Source organism: Notothenia rossii (assembly GCF_949606895.1).
Source record: "Notothenia rossii genome assembly, chromosome: 5".
Classification (NCBI taxonomy): Eukaryota; Metazoa; Chordata; class Actinopteri; order Perciformes; family Nototheniidae; genus Notothenia; species Notothenia rossii.
Window position 1 is genome coordinate 5466995 of NC_136903.1, and position 22003 is coordinate 5488997.

The 22003-nt window shown below is 43.3% G+C and overlaps 1 protein-coding gene across 1 annotated transcript in view; it reads left to right on the forward strand.

The window, feature by feature from the left end:
* The window catches only part of asz1 (ankyrin repeat, SAM and basic leucine zipper domain containing 1), a 49572-nt gene extending 28107 nt beyond the window's left edge, over positions 1-21465 (forward strand). The window contains exons 8-13 of the mRNA XM_079679858.1: positions 190-262; positions 2367-2423; positions 3885-3997; positions 14773-14878; positions 17353-17466; positions 21131-21465. Of these exons, the coding sequence (XP_079535984.1) occupies positions 190-262; positions 2367-2423; positions 3885-3997; positions 14773-14878; positions 17353-17466; positions 21131-21268 (601 nt within the window). The 3' untranslated portion in view covers positions 21269-21465. The remainder of the gene's footprint in view (positions 1-189; positions 263-2366; positions 2424-3884; positions 3998-14772; positions 14879-17352; positions 17467-21130) is intronic.
* Positions 21466-22003: the final 538 nt, after the last annotated feature.

Here is a 22003-nt window from a genome sequence, read left to right on the forward strand (position 1 = left end):
ATGTCGTGCAGCCCTGCTCTGTTTTTATGAAAAATGTGCATTTTGAAAAACCTACACTTCTCTATTTACATAGTTTCAGTGCATGTCTACTCTCAGCCGGGTCATGCTTTGGACAATTCTATATTTGTAGTTTTTTATTGATGACATATCTGTCATTAATTTGCTAAAAGTTGCCTCTCTGCTCTTCAGCGTAACCAAGCTCGATGACCTTGAGCTCTTCCTTCACGGCCTTAATCTCGGCCACCTCTCCGACATCATGACTGTAAGTACTGAATGCCTGAAGTCATATATATCAATGTGTTTATAAAATATGTATTCATCTCTAAATTGAGCAGGGGATGTTGTGACTATTTTTCACTGATATTGCACTTACGATATGATGAGATACATGATATATGATTGTTCACGATTTTGAAGGGATGGAGCGTTTTTTTCTTTACTTTATTCGTATTCCCATTAAAACATATATTATATGATGATGGTGTGATAGAGAGGCGAAGTCCCTCCCTTTCCGGGGGAGCTCCATGGGACCTTATTTCGTAAAAAGTATGTATTGAAGTCAATGGAGAGAGAAAGATTATCTTTCGATCCCGTTTGAATTGTGCCACAAATTACACATATGATGTTTGTCGATCTTAAAAAGTCACAGTTTGTCGTAAAACTGTTGAAATATAAGACTAAGAAAAATACGCAACTAGAAAGACTACAAATCCCAGAATCCCGGTCCCGCATGCTGGCTCTTACGGAACCGACTAACTCCCCTTGTGTGTATGCACAGCTCTCAACATGCCCAGACTTGGAGTGATTTTCACCTCTTTTAATACTTTCCGCCTCATTCTGAAAGAAATAAGTGAAATGTGCCAACGTGACGGCCTCCTTGGTGTGTGGTGTGAGACGGGATATGTAGTTCATTGAGCGCTTTCACACAAAAAAGTGTTACTTCACAGTTTTACGACACATTTGAATTTTTTGACTTGCAAAATTATCTTTTAAATTGACAAACATCATATGTGTAATTCGTGGCACAATTCAAACGGGATCGAAAGATAACTTTTTTCTCTCCATTGACTTCAATGCATACTTTTTCCGAAGTAAGGTCCCATGGAGCTCCCCGGAAAGGGAGGGACTTCGCCTCTCTATTGTCTAAAGGGGATTTAAACTAAACAAATAAGTGTTGTTTAGTCTGCAGAGTAAGATTTGTAGGCGGAGAGATCTCTGCAGCTCCACAATACTTTATCCAAAATTGTATTTTAACACATTTTTAGCCTTGAGCAAACATCTTGTTTCTTGATATTTGAAAATGTACTCATCCATTAGGGGTGGGGGAAATAATCAATACAGCATAGTATTGCGATACCTTGCGTGGCGATGTTGTATCGATACACGGACGCCAAGTATTGATATTTTATAATATAAACTTTTTTTTTTTAAATGGTATGTAAACTGTAGCATATCCCTCCGAAAGATGGTCGTATATAAAACAGGAAGTTACGTTAAGACATGAATACAATTGCAATGAAAGTAACAAAAACAATGCCATCTCCTTTTCAGGTTCAAATAAAAACAAATTGGTTTTTTTACATAAACTATTCATATTGCAAATACATGTTTTAACCAGGAGGGGAAGACGGACATGGATGTGACCGATGTGATCTGCAATATATCGTATCGCAATACTTAGCATATCGTAGAATCGCAATACTACCGTATCGTGGCTTAAGTATCGTATCGTGGGGAGCCAGGTGATTCCCACCCCTATCACCCATTATGCTATTTCTATTAAATGTGGGTTATCGTGCGGGCCTAAAATGAGCGCACTCTGCCTCCTATCTGTTCCCTCGTCTCTTCCATTCCCACACGTTGATCACAGATAATATTCTGTTACAGTATTAGATCCACGGGTGAGATGCTGTGATCCTAAATATGAGGAAGCACAGCTGCGTTAATGGCAGACTGACATTTGCTTTGGAACCTGTCACGAGAAGACGGGTTTACATATTTGACTCCATAATGGATCCACTGTGTTGCTTTGAGCTGGATTCAAACTGAGGGTCAGTTTTAGAGCCGCTCTGATAAATGAGGTCGGGTTTGACGGGTGCAGGTAGATTGTTTTTCAAAACCTCATGCAGGCACATCTGTTTCAGACGCACAAGTTTTGATTCGGTCGGTGTTTCCACTTTCACACCCATCTATTTCCTTTCCACACACACACACACACACACACACACACACACACACACACACACACACACACACACACACACACACACACACACACACACACACACACACACACACACACACACACACACACACACACACACACACACACACACACACACACACACACTCACACACACACACAGGAGAATGACATCACCTGGAGCTACCTGTTGACCATGGAGAAGCAGGACCTGGAGAAGGTAGAGTGAAAGTTCGTCTGTCGGTTTTCTAGGATCATTCTTTAGATAAACTAGACTTCTGTAGACTTTAACCGACCTGATATGTGTCGTAAGTGGTAAATAAATGAAAAGGGAGTGTTTGGTGCACCTGATATGGCACACATTTGGGTTATTATCACCATGTTGAGATTCTTAAATGTATTTTCAGCTTGTGGTCCGATTTACATGCAGGTCGCCTCCTTTTTTGTGTACGTTGTGCTCCAAATTAGCCACTTTCTCGCTAGGTTTAGCAACTTTCCAATCCCTCTTAGTAACTTTATTCCTAAAAAGCAACTTTCCAGTCTCTCTTAGCAACTTTATTCCTAGAAAGCAACACATTTAGCAACTTTCCAGTCCCTCTTAGCAACTTTATTCCTAAAAAGCAACTTTCCAGTCTCTCTTAGCAACCTTATTCCTAGAAAGCAACACATTGAGCAACTTTCCAGTCCCTCTTAGCAACTGTATTCCTAAAAAGCAACTTTCCAGTCTCTCTTAGCAACTTTATTCCTAGAAAGCAACACATTTAGCAACTTTCCAGTCCCTCTTAGCAACTTTATTCCTAAAAAGCAACTTTCCAGTCTCTCTTAGCAACCTTATTCCTAGAAAGCAACACATTGAGCAACTTTCCAGTCCCTCTTAGCAACTTTATTCCTAAAAAGCAACTTTCCAGTCTCTCTTAGCAACTTTATTCCTAGAAAGCAACACATTTAGCAACTTTCCAGTCCCTCTAAGCAACTTTATTATTCCTAGAGAGCAACTTGCCGGTCCCTCTTAGTAACTTTATTCCTAGAGAGCAGCACATTTAGTAACTTTCCAGTCCCTCTTAGTAACTTTATTCCTAGAAACAACTGTCCAGTCCCTCTTAGTAACTTTATTCCTAGAAAGCAACTTTCTGGTCCCTCTTAGCAACTTTATTCCTAAAAAGCAACACATTTAGCAACTTTGTCAGACCATCAGGGTTACGGTCAACTTGTATATTTTCCACTTTTAAGACCGTTTTATTTCTATTTTGAGATGTTTACATTTTAAAATTGTTTATTTCTACTCTTCAAATGTCTTCTCATGTGCACTGCCTTGTTTTTATGCTGCTGCAAGGTAACACAATCCCAATTTGGGATCAATAAATCACATCTGATCTTATTTATCAGGGGAAAAGCCTGTTGCAATTGGTGCATGTCTTTTACAAAGTTTGCTTTTTTAATAACTGACAGAAGTTACATTCTTGTCCAGAAGTTTGTCAGACGTCATGGTAAATAACAAACAAACATGTTAGAAATGACTCATTAATATATTTCCTTTTGATGTATGCAGTTTGCCTTGTGTTAAATCTTAAGCTCAATAAAGCCTTGAAAGCTTCCTGCAGCTTTAGAAACAGGTATATGTATCATACAGTTTGATGATTTCTCTGAACGTACAACATGAGAACATACTTGTTTCTGTCAGGTGGGCATCACAGACCCGGAGGTCCAGCAGAAAGTGCTGAGTGCTGTGCAGCAGATGCATCTGGACAAAGTGGACTTGGACACAATCAGCTTCCCCGGACCTGCAGAAAGTGGGTAAGGTATCCCATAATGCACTGCAGGCGCAGCTGGGAGACTTCTGGGAAACAGTTTTAAGAGAAAAGTCCAATATCTTTGACATTTCTCTCAACAAAAACTCATTATCCCTATTACTGGGGAAAACACCTGAGGAAATACAAAATAAAGATTCCTATCTATTTCTGGTTATTAGAATAGCGATCATCAGACAAATTACAAGGAATGGGCTAAAAGATAATAACTCACGATGGAATATCTTCCATATCTTTGAGGAAAGATGGGTCAAGTATGTCACGATCAACTATCAAAAATAGCTGTGTTAAATAAACGCACAAGGGGTTCTTGATATGAAATAATATATTAAAGGCAAAATAGAACTGATAATCGGAAAATCTACTCTTTCCACAAAATAGTCCCCATGGAAGTGTATTACTGTCTCCATCCACACATTCACAAAATAAACAAAGACAGGTTTTATACGTTATGTAAGGGATAATGTGCGCCGACAGGCTGATCAGGAGCCCGACGCGGAGGGATCTAGATCGACATGAAGGTGTTCTTTTCCCCATAATGACCAAGTCGCTGCACATTATCCCGCTTATTACATGGCCACATTCTCAACAAAGTAACGACATGACTCCCAATATTAATTGAAATGCTTTTGTGGATTTAGAAAATGATTTTATTGATTTAAAAAATAGTTGTATGTATTGATTTAAATTGACATGCATCCACTAAGAAAAATAGTCCGTTGTTTCTGTTTGAACTAACGTAGCAACGGCAATAGCGTTTTTGAGGAGCTTTTTGATTACAGATTTGAAAACATCGCTGCTTGCTTTAAAAGTAGCACAATTCATTATGTCAACCCTTGGAAAGTATCTAGATATCCCTGCCCTAATGCCAAAGGAACTGGCAACTGAATATGTGTCGCCGTTTGATGTCTATGTCTGGACCGCTGCGTAAAAAGGAGGATTTCTGCCCGTTACTTCTCCGCTGTTTTCTTGTCGCTCTTGTCTTGTCAGTTAGAAAAGTAACCTGCATGCACTTTGCTTTTCGGCCAAACTGTATACAGTTAAATCGAACAGACTTCTTTGTGCAGATGTGAGCGTCCTTAACAACGGTCAATAAGTCCTTGACAGCGGTCTGTCTGTTCTGGATTAACAACGTATCACGTGTTCTGAATTGACCAATCAGAATCGAGTATTCAACTAAACCATGTAATAATCAATTATATTGACAGTTTTCCAGCCAAGCAAAACACAAACAAAACTCAACACAAAGTCAGCTCGGCGATAAACCAAAATGATCTTTTCTGCCTAATCCAGGCCACTATAGTTCATTGAAAAAAAGGCTGTTGCTCCTGCGCCCGTCGGCAGCAAAACACGGAAATGTTTGTAGGCCTATTTAGGTTATAATCCACAGAAAAGGAAAACACGATGATCGGCGTGGCACAAAGGAGCGATCTCACCCTGTGTTGGAGAGAATCTCTCTATCTGTGCGCGTCCTCTCCACGGAGACGTGCTTCCAGGTTGGTCGATGCAATATCCACATACGGTTACTTTCAGTTACTTCCCCCGTTGCATTTGAACATATATACACATGCTGAGGAAACTTAAATATCCCGCTGAATACCCGCATTCGCCGCACACACGCTTCCTCCTCCCGTGAGAACCACACCTGGCATCCCGGTGACGCGGCCACTAAAAAGCCTCTGGGCGCACCGCATTTGAAATGCTCCCGATTTCTGAGGTCTCAAGGTTGGCTAGTATGTCTTAAATACTTAAAGAAATAGAGGTAATACTTTACTGGATCATATCATGTAATTTATTTTTATATAGAAACAAAGCGACTAGTAACTATGAGGGTTGATAAATGTACTACAGTGCATTTCAAAAGTACAATACTTCCCTCTGAAATATAGTGGAATAAGATAAGACTTTATTTATCCCGAAGGAAATTGTTGTTCCAGACTTACAGTAAACACAGCAGCATAATAATAACACTGTACACCAACAGTGCAGTGAAACATAGACGGTCACATCATTAATGTAAATATTACCAGTAGCAAAAAGGTAGTGGCAGACACATAATTACACGTTATCATAGCACATTATTAATATTAATAATATTGCACACGTTAGATAGCAGCGAGTGTTCTGTAATGGTAATGATATTTATATTGCACATAGTGTTGAAATAGTACAGTACGTTAAAATACTTCTTAAGTACAGTACTTTGACTAAGTTTAATTAGTTAAATTCCACCTCTTGCTTTACAGTGAACATCCTTGTTTCAGTCTGCTAGAACATGTCGTATTATCTGTCAGATGCAAAGACAGAGTCGTCCACAAACACTGCGCTGAGCCAAAAACAAAGCTGACTATAGTAGCAAAACTTTAAACACTTGTCAGCCGCACACCTTTAACCCTCCCCCGCATCCAGCCCTCCTCCATCTCCCCGTAATGCCGATCTGTCCTCCTCTGCGTGAAGTCGTCCATCAGGAGCATCTCGCTGTCCTCGCTCCGTAATCCCACCCTCACTTCTCCTTCTCCCAGCCCTGAGCCAGGCGCTAATGGTTTAAGCGCAGCTGTAATGATTTGTAGGGTGAGAGGCGATGAGAAAGTAGAGCCGGTGGCAGAGGCCAAACAAAGACATCGCAGCGCACCCCATCACGTCACGACTCCTCTGCAGGACGGAGAGAGACACCGTCCAATAGAGAGAGAGGGGATTTTAAATGAGAGGGATGGATGGCTTCAACACGGACAGGTCTCCTCTATTGGGATCATTATTTCACGCTGGAAAATTAGTCCTGCAAATAACTTCTTGACATGTCAGGGACCTGTAGAGAAAATAGGCCTGGAGGATAAAAATGTAACGCATGCTAACAGTTAGAAATATTAATAATAAGATAATTAACTCAGTGCTACAGTGGGACTGGTTTTTCTAGGGAAGCCTCCACTTGTTTGACAGAAATCCAACAAGTCAACTTTATTGTCAATCTTTCAGTTTGTGTGTACAGACAGAGATCGAAATACCGTTTCCCACAATCCCGAATGTCCCGAAAAGTGAGGGTAAATGCTAAAGACAAAGCCTTTTGTGTTTCATAAGCAAAATCCTTCGTCTTGGAGTAGCTTGAAGAAGGACATTTGTTGAACCTAAAAGACTGTCAAATTAGTCAGGTATTGTGAAGCCCCGTTAGCTATTCTGGCTCGATCTAGAGGCGTCATGTGGCAGAGTTAGCAGAGTGTTAAAAAAACTCAGCACATCCAAGCCATCGAGTTATTCCGCTGTATTAGGGGCCATCTTTTTCATCATTACGCACCTGCAGGACAACTGGACACCTTTCATCCGCTATTTAAAGTGGACCTATGATGCTATATTTGAATAATATAGTGTAGGACCATACCTATATAAGGCATATTTATACTTTTTATTTTTCAAAATACCAAACAGATCATGCATTTTAGCCATTCCTCATTTCGCTCAATTTAACACTGTCTTTGCATCATGGGCTGATTCTGTGAGAACAGCACCATCTACAGGCCTGGCATATGTACTACAGCGCCTCCAGCGCTTTCCAACGGCAATGTCCGTGGCTGTCTCCTCCTGATTGGTGGAGTTGGCCCAATAGCCGTAGCGCCACTTCTGTGACGTCATAGAAGTGTTCAAATCTGGATCAGTCTGTATCAGATCCGTTGCAGCCCCTTTTTAAGAGATTTGGGTATGGAGGAAAATAGAGAGGGTTGTGTTTTCTGACACTTGGTGAGTTCCCTGGAACACCGGGGACACATATTCATGTATAAAAGAAGTACAAAAGTGCATTTTGCATGATAGGTCCCCTTTAAATATCTTTATTTCATCCTATTTATCCTGCAAACAAAAAAACAGGACAACCACGTCCTAAGAACGTTTATAAAAATGACGTGACTGAACCACCACACATTAGTGCAGTGAATAAACATGCATCCCGTTCCCATCATCCGCTATGAAATGGCACTTGCTGGTGGAAAAATGGCAAATAGCATTCCCTGGATAAATACAGTTCCCTGACAAAGTGGCATACATGCATCCACTATCAGCGATCGTAGAAAACATGATGTTCCTTTGCATCTACAACCCATTCTACGATGTTCCCACCGGGGGCCCATCATCACTCTCCGCTCCCTAGATAAACTAACAGCAGGCGGAGGACTGACAGTGTTTACTCGGCCCTCTGACAGAGTGTGAGGAGCTGTCCCCTCACCACGGGAAATGTAGCATTTAAGATAAGACCTATATCAATATCCCACAGCACCAGGGGATGGGAAGAGTCGGATGAATATGAATAACCATCGTTTAAGGTGGATGTTTTTCAGGGAGGGAGGACAGCGTTGGGCTCGACCACCTGCTGGGTTTACTACGGTTTGGAGAGGGGGGAATGGAGAATGTGAACACTATTAATCTGTCTGACTGTCAGTGGTGGGCATCTTCAGCAGGCCTTGCCTTGTTTTTATACGAGGACGTCTAATTAGGGCTCCGTTTTTAAAGAAGAACCTTCTGACCTCCGCTTTAAAGCTCCAAAACGTCTGGGACATGTCCGATGAGTTCACATTGTGCCACATCAGTTATGTAAATTACTGTTTTCTGCAGACCGAAATTGTAATCTCAATTGAAAGAACTGCGAAAGAGTGGTGACATTTTTGTAGGCCAACCTGGAAGATAGCATCACAAGGGCTCCCTAGACAAAAAGCTATGGGATTTTTCCATATATAATATAAATATTGCAGAAAAAAGCCTGTTTTGTTCAGCAGGACCATCTCCACATATCAAAACAATCTGTGAAGTTTAAATGCAATCACCTGAAGGAAACAGTTAATGTCTTAAAAGGAACTAAGCTAAAGGTGGCTAATGTTGGGCTATAAAGGAACTACAGCACGGTCACATGACTTCACGTCACCACAGCTAAGCTAAAGGAGGCTAATGTTGGGCTATAAAGGAACTACAGCACGGTCACATGACTTCACGTCACCACCGCTAAGCTAAAGGAGGCTAATGTTGGGCTATAAAGGAACTACAGCACGGTCACATGACTTCACGTCACCACAGCTAAGCTAAAGGAGGCTAATGTTGGGCTATAAAGGAACTACAGCACGGTCACATGACTTCACGTCACCACCGCTAAGCTAAAGGTGGCTAATGTTGGGCTATAAAGGAACTACAGCACGGTCACATGACTTCACGTCATCACCGCTAAGCTAAAGGAGGCTAATGTTGGGCTATAAAGGAACTACAGCACGGTCACATGACTTCACGTCACCACAGCTAAGCTAAAGGAGGCTAATGTTGGGCTATAAAGGAACTACAGCACGGTCACATGACTTCACGTCACCACCGCTAAGCTAAAGGAGGCTAATGTTGGGCTATAAAGGAACTACAGCACGGTCACATGACTTCACGTCACCACAGCTAAGCTAAAGGAGGCTAATGTTGGGCTATAAAGGAACTACAGCACGGTCACATGACTTCACGTCACCACCGCTAAGCTAAAGGTGGCTAATGTTGGGCTATAAAGGAACTACAGCACGGTCACATGACTTCACGTCATCACCGCTAAGCTAAAGGTGGCTAATGTTGGGCTATAAAGGAACTACAGCACGGTCACATGACTTCACGTTACCACCGCTAAGCTAAAGGAGGCTAATGTTGGGCTATAAAGGAACTACAGCACGGTCACATGACTTCACGTCACCACAGCTAAGCTAAAGGAGGCTAATGTTGGGCTATAAAGGAACTACAGCACGGTCACATGACTTCACGTCACCACCGCTAAGCTAAAGGACGCTAATGTTGGGCTATAAAGGAACTACAGCACGGTCACATGACTTCACGTCACCACCGCTAAGCAAGAGGAGGCTAATGTTGGGCTATAAAGGAACTACAGCACGGTCACATGACTTCACGTCACCACCGCTAAGCAAGAGGAGGCTAATGTTGGGCTATAAAGGAACTACAGCACGGTCACATGACTTCACGTCACCACCGCTAAGCTAATGGAGGCTAATGTTGGGCTATAAAGGAACTACAGCACGGTCACTTGACTTCACGTCACCACCGCTAAGCTAAAGGCGGCTAATGTTGGGCTATAAAGGAACTACAGCACGGTCACATGACTTCACGTCACCACAGCTAAGCTAAAGGAGGCTAATGTTGGGCTATAAAGGAACTACAGCACGGTCACATGACTTCACGTCACCAGCGCTAAGCTAAAGGAGGCTAATGTTGGGCTATAAAGGAACTACAGCACGGTCACATGACTTCACGTCACCACCGCTAAGCAAGAGGAGGCTAATGTTGGGCTATAAAGGAACTACAGCACGGTCACATGACTTCACGTCACCACCGCTAAGCAAGAGGAGGCTAATGTTGGGCTATAAAGGAACTACAGCACGGTCACATGACTTCACGTCACCACCGCTAAGCTAAAGGAGGCTAATGTTGGGCTATAAAGGAACTACAGCACGGTCACATGACTTCACGTCACCACAGCTAAGCTAAAGGAGGCTAATGTTGGGCTATAAAGGAACTACAGCACGGTCACATGACTTCACGTCACCACCGCTAAGCTAAAGGACGCTAATGTTGGGCTATAAAGGAACTACAGCACGGTCACATGACTTCACGTCACCACCGCTAAGCAAGAGGAGGCTAATTTTGGGCTATAAAGGAACTACAGCACGGTCACATGACTTCACGTCACCACCGCTAAGCAAGAGGAGGCTAATGTTGGGCTATAAAGGAACTACAGCACGGTCACATGACTTCACGTCACCACCGCTAAGCTAATGGAGGCTAATGTTGGGCTATAAAGGAACTACAGCACGGTCACTTGACTTCACGTCACCACCGCTAAGCTAAAGGCGGCTAATGTTGGGCTATAAAGGAACTACAGCACGGTCACATGACTTCACGTCACCACAGCTAAGCTAAAGGAGGCTAATGTTGGGCTATAAAGGAACTACAGCACGGTCACATGACTTCACGTCACCACCGCTAAGCTAAAGGAGGCTAATGTTGGGCTATAAAGGAACTACAGCACGGTCACATGACTTCACGTCACCACCGCTAAGCAAGAGGAGGCTAATGTTGGGCTATAAAGGAACTACAGCACGGTCACATGACTTCACGTCACCACCGCTAAGCAAGAGGAGGCTAATGTTGGGCTATAAAGGAACTACAGCACGGTCACATGACTTCACGTCACCACCGCTAAGCAAGAGGAGGCTAATGTTGGGCTATAAAGGAACTACAGCACGGTCACATGACTTCACGTCACCACCGCTAAGCTAAAGGAGGCTAATGTTGGGCTATAAAGGAACTACAGCACGGTCACATGACTTCACGTCACCACAGCTAAGCTAAAGGAGGCTAATGTTGGGCTATAAAGGAACTACAGCACGGTCACATGACTTCACGTCACCACCGCTAAGCTAAAGGACGCTAATGTTGGGCTATAAAGGAACTACAGCACGGTCACATGACTTCACGTCACCACCGCTAAGCAAGAGGAGGCTAATGTTGGGCTATAAAGGAACTACAGCACGGTCACATGACTTCACGTCACCACCGCTAAGCAAGAGGAGGCTAATGTTGGGCTATAAAGGAACTACAGCACGGTCACATGACTTCACGTCACCACCGCTAAGCAAGAGGAGGCTAATGTTGGGCTATAAAGGAACTACAGCACGGTCACATGACTTCACGTCACCACCGCTAAGCAAGAGGAGGCTAATGTTGGGCTATAAAGGAACTACAGCACGGTCACATGACTTCACGTCACCACCGCTAAGCAAGAGGAGGCTAATGTTGGGCTATAAAGGAACTACAGCACGGTCACATGACTTCACGTCACCACCGCTAAGCAAGAGGAGGCTAATGTTGGGCTATAAAGGAACTACAGCACGGTCACATGACTTCACGTCACCACCGCTAAGCTAATGGAGGCTAATGTTGGGCTATAAAGGAACTACAGCACGGTCACTTGACTTCACGTCACCACCGCTAAGCTAAAGGCGGCTAATGTTGGGCTATAAAGGAACTACAGCACGGTCACATGACTTCACGTCACCACAGCTAAGCTAAAGGAGGCTAATGTTGGGCTATAAAGGAACTACAGCACGGTCACATGACTTCACGTCACCACCGCTAAGCTAATGGAGGCTAATGTTGGGCTATAAAGGAACTACAGCACGGTCACTTGACTTCACGTCACCACCGCTAAGCTAAAGGCGGCTAATGTTGGGCTATAAAGGAACTACAGCACGGTCACATGACTTCACGTCACCACAGCTAAGCTAAAGGAGGCTAATGTTGGGCTATAAAGGAACTACAGCACGGTCACATGACTTCACGTCACCAGCGCTAAGCTAAAGGAGGCTAATGTTGGGCTATAAAGGAACTACAGCACGGTCACATGACTTCACGTCACCACCGCTAAGCAAGAGGAGGCTAATGTTGGGCTATAAAGGAACTACAGCACGGTCACATGACTTCACGTCACCACCGCTAAGCAAGAGGAGGCTAATGTTGGGCTATAAAGGAACTACAGCACGGTCACATGACTTCACGTCACCACCGCTAAGCTAAAGGAGGCTAATGTTGGGCTATAAAGGAACTACAGCACGGTCACATGACTTCACGTCACCACAGCTAAGCTAAAGGAGGCTAATGTTGGGCTATAAAGGAACTACAGCACGGTCACATGACTTCACGTCACCACCGCTAAGCTAAAGGACGCTAATGTTGGGCTATAAAGGAACTACAGCACGGTCACATGACTTCACGTCACCACCGCTAAGCAAGAGGAGGCTAATGTTGGGCTATAAAGGAACTACAGCACGGTCACATGACTTCACGTCACCACCGCTAAGCAAGAGGAGGCTAATGTTGGGCTATAAAGGAACTACAGCACGGTCACATGACTTCACGTCACCACCGCTAAGCTAATGGAGGCTAATGTTGGGCTATAAAGGAACTACAGCACGGTCACTTGACTTCACGTCACCACCGCTAAGCTAAAGGCGGCTAATGTTGGGCTATAAAGGAACTACAGCACGGTCACATGACTTCACGTCACCACAGCTAAGCTAAAGGAGGCTAATGTTGGGCTATAAAGGAACTACAGCACGGTCACATGACTTCACGTCACCACCGCTAAGCTAAAGGAGGCTAATGTTGGGCTATAAAGGAACTACAGCACGGTCACATGACTTCACGTCACCACCGCTAAGCAAGAGGAGGCTAATGTTGGGCTATAAAGGAACTACAGCACGGTCACATGACTTCACGTCACCACCGCTAAGCAAGAGGAGGCTAATGTTGGGCTATAAAGGAACTACAGCACGGTCACATGACTTCACGTCACCACCGCTAAGCTAAAGGAGGCTAATGTTGGGCTATAAAGGAACTACAGCACGGTCACATGACTTCACGTCACCACAGCTAAGCTAAAGGAGGCTAATGTTGGGCTATAAAGGAACTACAGCACGGTCACATGACTTCACGTCACCACCGCTAAGCTAAAGGACGCTAATGTTGGGCTATAAAGGAACTACAGCACGGTCACATGACTTCACGTCACCACCGCTAAGCAAGAGGAGGCTAATGTTGGGCTATAAAGGAACTACAGCACGGTCACATGACTTCACGTCACCACCGCTAAGCAAGAGGAGGCTAATGTTGGGCTATAAAGGAACTACAGCACGGTCACATGACTTCACGTCACCACCGCTAAGCAAGAGGAGGCTAATGTTGGGCTATAAAGGAACTACAGCACGGTCACATGACTTCACGTCACCACCGCTAAGCAAGAGGAGGCTAATGTTGGGCTATAAAGGAACTACAGCACGGTCACATGACTTCACGTCACCACCGCTAAGCAAGAGGAGGCTAATGTTGGGCTATAAAGGAACTACAGCACGGTCACATGACTTCACGTCACCACCGCTAAGCAAGAGGAGGCTAATGTTGGGCTATAAAGGAACTACAGCACGGTCACATGACTTCACGTCACCACCGCTAAGCTAATGGAGGCTAATGTTGGGCTATAAAGGAACTACAGCACGGTCACTTGACTTCACGTCACCACCGCTAAGCTAAAGGCGGCTAATGTTGGGCTATAAAGGAACTACAGCACGGTCACATGACTTCACGTCACCACAGCTAAGCTAAAGGAGGCTAATGTTGGGCTATAAAGGAACTACAGCACGGTCACATGACTTCACGTCACCACCGCTAAGCTAAAGGAGGCTAATGTTGGGCTATAAAGGAACTACAGCACGGTCACATGACTTCACGTCACCACCGCTAAGCAAGAGGAGGCTAAAGTTGGGCTATAAAGGAACTACAGCACGGTCACATGACTTCACGTCACCACCGCTAAGCAAGAGGAGGCTAATGTTGGGCTATAAAGGAACTACAAAACAGTCACATGACTTCACGTCACCACCGCTAAGCTAAAGGTGGCTAATGACGTTTAGTTGTCTCATTTAGACAACTTCTTTGCAACCGCCATTTTATTGGCACATAGAAGCTTCGGGCATCAATGGGTTGGGAATTGACTGACTTATATGTGGTAAAACTAAACTTAGATATCTCTTAAGCTTGTGTTCATCAGGCGTTTAACCAAAAACACGTTAAATAAAGTGCCGACTTTACGAAGTGAGAAACAAAGGTGGTGAGAAACTCATTTCCTGTTGCACTTGCATCAAAAAAATAAAAAAAGTTTATGTACTTCATTGTTTGTTGTCTGTTTTGCAGGAGTGAGGATCTGCATAACTTCCTAATCAGCGTGAGGCAGCAGTGCTGTTACCTGACGGAGACGATTCAGGACGTCAACGGGAGATTCCCCCGCCAAGCCTCTCAGGTGAGTCTGTCTGTAGTGGTGCACTGGAAACATATTCATCATCAAACACTTTTATAATTCATAAAGCAGGGGCTACCTGTTTTTTACAAAGTTGGATGGGTAACTTTTCTCATTGTGCAGCTGCTTCAACGTCCTTTTTTAAATGTCCCTTCCAGCCATTCTTTTTGTAAATGATTAATTTGCCTTATATTCCAATTTCTTTATCCGTTAGTTATTGATATTAGTTTTTCTTTGGGTTTTTCTGGTCCCTAGGTTCAGTTTTTTTTATCCGGCTACACTGTAAATGATGTCTCTACCTCATTGTTTCTCCAAGTAAAATAAAAAGATTGTATTTTATAGGGCTGTACCCGAATATCAGAATTTTATTTTCTTCTGTTTTTTTTCTGAATTTATTGAAATCTCCAATATCAACGTAAGAGCTTGTGCCTCTTCGGGGGGTGCTAACACTTCACCATACACTTTATTGTTTACTTTCTCCGTCTTTATATGTAGATATTACTTTTCTCCGTTAATCTCCGTCACGTTGTTTCCATAGCAACAACAACTTCCTGTCAACAGCGCTAACTCTCCTTCAAAATAAAAGCATGTACGTAAAAAATAGGAAGCCAAGCCAAATTACACTGAAGACATATACAACTGCAACGAAAGTAACAAACACAATGCGATATCATTTTCAATTTCAAAGAACACAAATTGGTTGTATACATTAACAAATAACTATAAAACAACAATACTGTAGAATAACAAAATGAATGCCGTGAATAAACCAAAATACACGTGTTGAAGCGGTTCGCTGCTGATTACTTCCGAATATCCGGAGCCCGAAAATGTTTATTCGGGACAGCCCTAATATTTTACCACAGAGCTTACAACAGAATAGAATCGTTTAATGTCATTATACATGTACAATCAGATTAATAAATGCTTCTCCCTTTCAAAAAACATCACAACATAAGACAACACGCAGCATACATACTTAGGAACAAGGAATAAAGTGCAGTAATTATTTCCAGGGTATACAAATAAAATCTATAATATAATAAATAATAGTAGGTATGTATTTATAATAATAATAATAATAATGTATATATGTACAGAGTCCCATTTATTTCACATGCAGGATGATTAAGAGGTATGACTTTCAGGTGTTAAGAGCGAGGGAAAAAACTGTCTTTGAGTCTGTTTGTTTTGGATGTGATAGACCTGTAGCGCCTGGCGGAGGGCAGCAGGTTGAACAGGTGAAAGCCGGGGTGTGAGCTTTCCTTGATAATGTGTTTGGCTCTACTGAGGCAGCGGGGGTTTAAATGTCCATCAGGGAGGGGGCAGCCGACGATCCTCTGTGCTGCTTTTAAGACTCTCTGGAGCCTCATCCTGTCGGCCTCAGTGCAGCTGGAGTACCACACTGTGATGCAGTGTGTCAGTAGGCTCTCGATGGTAGAGCAGTAGAAGGTCACCAGCAGCTTAGTGGCCAATAAAGGCATGTTGACGTTATATTCTAACTAGGGCTGTCAAACGATTACAATTTTTAATCAGATTAATCACAGCTTAAAAATTAATTAATCAGATTAATCACCATTCGAACTATGTCCAAAATATGCCATTTCTTTATGTATATTGTTGTGGGAATGGAAAGATAATGAAAGAAGGCGGATATATCCATTTAACATACAGTATGCATGTATGTTTATTATAACATTGTTCTGTGTGTCAAAATGAAAGACAGCCCACACACCTATCAATCATCAAACCGTGGGGTCTTATTTCATTACGTGTTGATTTCTATCAACACGTAATGTATCGATGTTTATAGAGATGTACTACAGCAAAAGTATTCTCCGTCTGGACTTTCTGCAACAACACCACGCCGTTATCTTGATTCTGATTGGCCAGAAGACATTATCAAAGATGTTCTATTGAGAAGACGATCACTACGTGACAAAAGTTTTCAAAACCGTTTCTGGTCTTCAGTATTTCCAGACAAGTGGCTACTGAAATCAATCTTACTAACTGCTGTCTGTGCAATTTACTCCGCGAGAGTTGGCAGACATTATTTTGCTTACTTTAACATCATTTTTCATGGTGGAGCCATTTCTTGGTATGGCTGTAGCCCAGCCATACCCTGGCGCTGCCACTGGTAGGATGTATGGGGCAGGCTATTCTGTGCATGCGTTAAATGCGTAAAATATTTGAACGCAATTCATTCAAAAAATTAATTACCGCCGTTAACGCGATAATTTTGACAGCATTAATTCTAACTAAGTTGAAGGTGCCCATGTGAATCCTTCTCGGAGCACTTAAACCAGTAACGTAAAGCACAAGTAAACATCTCAAAGAATCCAGATTGAATTGCAATATCCCCACACTTAATTCTGTACACGCATGTGATGAACCTCCTCTGTCTGCTAATGTCTCTGTAGCTTTGTTAGCAGATATATTATTCTATATTTACTAACGTGAACTGTGTCTCCGTGCAGCTGGTCTTCTCTCTGGACCCGAAGAGGGAGGCGCAGGCCGTCTGCAACCAGCTGGTGATCCAGACCAGAGACCTGCAGAAGGAGATCACCTGCCTCCGGAGCATTCTCTGCGAGGTACACACACACACACACACACACACACACACACACACACACACACACACACACACACACACACACACACACACACACACACACACACACACACACACCTTACTGTTCGTTTAAAACGCAAACAGGGAGATTTTAGATTGATTTGCAAATATATTTTGAACTTGGCGGCGTATAATAATATAAATATGTGTTCCATGTTATTTTCTTTTTATGTTTGTGCAGGAAACAACAAATGTATTACAAGCAAATCATTATTTAGACTTTATATATTGTAATACAATTTGCTTAGCTCCGTATAATGATACACACACACTCTCACAGACAGCTGAGCTCATTATTCTGCAACTGTTCGTAATGTTCAAGTTGATGCCGGTATAACAAACTTCACAAATCGCTTATCAACATTGACAATGATTTGGATACATGCCTGATAATCTGATAGATGGTGTCTTTTATATATTTTTAACCGTTTATAACATCGTTCAGGCTGAAACACATTCACAAAGTCAATCTGAATTCCTCTCTGAGAGCCTCTTACTGCTGAGGATTAAAAAAGGTGCAGAACATAGTGTGTGTCTTACATGTTGCTATATATGAATCCTGACGAGCTCCAACAGGTATGTGCGGGAGTGACTGCATGTGTGCACCTGACTGTGTGTGTGTGTGTGTGTGTGTGTGTGTGTGTGTGTGTGTGTGTGTGTGTGTGTGTGTGTGTGTGTGTGTGTGTGTGTGTGTGTGTGTGTGTGTGTGTGTGTGTGTGTGTGTGTGTGTGTGTGTGTGTGTGTGTGTGTGTGTGTGTGTGTGTGTGTGTGTCAAGAGGAGAGAGTCGTTCCTGACAGGGCAGAATCCTCACAGCCCATAAGTCAGCGCCGCTGTGACATCGAGCTGTCAGCACCAAGACGATGAGGCGGGAGGGTTTGGGGGGGGGGGGGGGGGGGAGAAAGGTGACGGGGCACATGGGAAGTTGAGGGTGTGGTGGTGGGGGGGGTCGGGGGGAGAGAGAGGACGCAGATTGGCGAGGTGAGGGAGTTTAAGAGGGGCGAAAACGGAGAGGTGGAGGTACGGAGGGAGCTGAAGAGGCGGGTTAGAAGTGGGTGTGGGTGGGTGGGTGGGTGGGTGGGTGTGTGTGTCTCATTAGTTGTACTTCAGGTATGGGGGATCCTCGTGTGTCAGACAAGAATCTGACGGCCAATGGAGTCCATTTGGAACCACTGGCTCACAGCCCGGGATACACACACAACAAATGAAATATATATATTTTTGGTACTTATTTTATGTTGCACTGAAACAAGATTTCAAGTAATGGAGATGATGCTCGTTACTGCCATCTAGTGTCCACTTTGATACATGCTTGTTATTGAGGGAACAAGTGGGAGTATGAAACCAGACGGGAACCCAGAAGTGTGCTTTAGGAACGTTAGTGATGTAAACATGAGTGCCAAAGCACAAGGATGTTCATTTAACAAAAGTAACAACTTATCGTGGTGGTCAATTAGGGACCACTACCTGCAAATGATCATCGATCCTGCCCAGTGTGTGAGGGGTCGAGGGAGAGAACGTTAAAGGGAGAAAACGTGTGTGTTAGAGCCACAAAGTTATTATTTCGATTCATAATTTGATAAATGATTTAATGATGGAAAATGATTTATATTGCCGTGGTGAATATGTTTTGATGAAGTGATTGTTTAATTTGATATCGTAAATATGATCTGTTTCCGTGTACCTTCCGGTGTGTATTTAAGTGAGGTAATTGAGGACAGCCGGCGTGCTCGGAGTCCTGATGAGACGGGGAGCGGAACAGTTTTTTGACCGCAAATTGCCGACAGAAACTAGTGTTGAAAATTGGACTGCAAACAAAGTATAGTTTAGTTTATATAGGAAAGCATACCGCCGAAATATTGTTTAAAGATTTGTTATTTTGAGACTATTTAAGTCAATACTTTGTTGTTAATAAATTACATCTTTTTGAATGAAAACCTTCGGTTGCTTATTGTTTTGGATTGCGTGTCGTCAACCCCGCTCTATAGTGGCAAGAGGAAACGCTTGATGCCATTACAGTGTGTGTGTGTGTGTGTGTGTGTGTGTGTGTGTGTGTGTGTGTGTGTGTGTGTGTGTGTGTGTGTGTGTGTGTGTGTGTGTGTGTGTGTGTGTGTGTGTGTGTGTGTGTGTGTGTGTGTGTGTGTGTGTGTGTGTGTGTGTGTGTGTGTGTGTGTGTGTGTGTGTGTGTGTGTGTGTGTTCAGTCATGTAGCTGTGTGTGTGTGTGTAGCTGTGTGTGTGTAGTCATGTAGCCGTGCAGTGTGTGTGTGTGTGTACATCATATTTGTATATATATATTTAAGCAGGGACTTCAGCGTAAATTCCCAGTTGATATCCGTGTTTGTTTCACTGTTACGCTGATACTGTTAGCTGTGTGTGGGGGAGGCGTGTGGCGCAGTGGGTTGGTGTTGGGATCAGGTGGAGCACAGGTTCAAACCCCACTGCAGTCAGCATGTTGTTGTGTCCCTGAGACACTTCACCCCAAATTGCTCCTGTGGGGATTGCCCACAGTATTGAGTCTGTAAGTCGCTTTGGATAAAAGGGTCTAACATGTAATGTGTGTTTGGAGACGACAAAAACAAATCAAACATGTTGCATTTTTAAACATCGAATATCTAGTAATATCCATTCCATTTTATGATACCCAGCCCCATGTAGAAAAGGTGTGTTTAACTGTGTTTTGAATAAGTAATACTGTCTTTAGAGATGGCACCCGTGCTGCATTTAGGTCCTGTGGGAAAAAGGCCTTCCGGTCATTCACACCAACAACATGCTCACTAGTGATGTCCAGGAAACTAGAAAGTCTGTCTCGGTGCCAAACCACACACGTCATATTTACTGGAAGAAATGTGAGCGTTCGGTGTAGCTCTGAGAGAGTTCACAGACAGCATTACTGCTCCGTGACTTGGCCAGAAGTTGATGAATCCTGGAGGATTTGACACAGGAAGTGTTGGTGACTCAGGTGTGCGAGTCACTCTGTGTCGTTGAGATGGGACCAGACGTTCCTCTCGAAACGGGTCTGTGTTTTCTGATTCCTGGAAAAATACAAACGGAGATGACGTTTCCCAGTCTGACCAATAAACTGCCATCATCTAGATTAGGGTTAGACCAGGGGTGTCCAAACCGTTTTCACTGACGGCCTGGGCCACTCACTAGAGGTGAGGTGTATCGCCTCATAAGTTCAGTTAACAAAATCAATACAGCTCCACAAGGTTTCATAGAATTTGTTGGCAGCTCATCCCTTAAAGTGTGTGTGTGTGTGTGTGTGTGTGTGTGTGTGTGTGTGTGTGTGTGTGTGTGTGTGTGTGTGTGTGTGTGTGTGTGTGTGTGTGTGTGTGTGTGTGTGTGTGTGTGTGTGTGTGTGTGTGTGTGTGTGTGTGTGTGTGTGTGTGTGTGTGTGTGTGTGTGTGTGTGTGTGTGTGTGTGTGTGTGTGTGTGTGTGTGTGTGTGTGTGTGTGTGTGTGTAATATGAAGGGTAGATTTCAAGCTTGTTATGTACAGAAGTTATTGGGCTAGATAGAAAATGTTTTCTACTTGAATTGACTGAATTAATTAGAAAAGTGTTAATTTGTTGTGCTTTCTCTCATGCAAACCTCTCCTCCTCTTCCTCCTCCTCCTCTTCCTCAGATGGAGGAAGTTGAACTTTTCAGTCCGCTTCCTCAGCTCAGCATCAGGAGGAAGCGTTTCCTGTCCGGAGTCGCACTGAGCGCGCTGGGAGCGTCCGTCCTGCTGCTGTTGCTGCATCTGAACAGGAGTGTGTATTAAACAACAAGAGTGTCTATTAAACAACAAGAGTGTGTGTTCAACAACAAGAGTGTGTGTTCAACAACAAGAGTGTGTGTTCAACAACAAGAGTGTGTGTTCAACAACAAGAGTGTGTGTTCAACAACAAGAGTGTGTGTTCAACAACAAGAGTGTGTGTTCAACAACAAGAGTGTGTGTTCAACAACAAGAGTGTGTGTTCAACAACAAGAGTGTGTGTTCAACAACAAGTGTGTGTTCAACAAGAGTGTGTGTTCAACAAGAGTGTGTGTTCAACAAGAGTGTGTGTTCAACAAGAGTGTGTGTTCAACAAGAGTGTGTGTTCAACAAGAGTGTGTGTACAACAAGAGTGTGTGTACAACAAGAGTGTGTGTTCAACAACAAGAGTGTGTGTGTTCAACAACAAGAGTGTGTGTGTTCAACAACAAGAGTGTGTGTGTTCAACAACAAGAGTGTGTGTTCAACAACAAGAGTGTGTGTTCAACAGCAAGAGTGTGTGTTCAACAACAAGAGTGTGTGTTCAACAGCAAGAGTGTGTGTGTTCAACAACAAGAGTGTGTTGAACAAGAGTGTGTGTTCAACAAGAGTGTGTGTTCAACAGCAGGAGTGTGTGTTCAACAGCATGTGTATCACGTTAGTCATCATAGTGTTTAGTTTCTGATGACGGTCGGTGAGTAACTGGATTATAAAAGACTGATTTATGAAAGTGTTTTGACGAGACATGTTTTTTTTTATTTG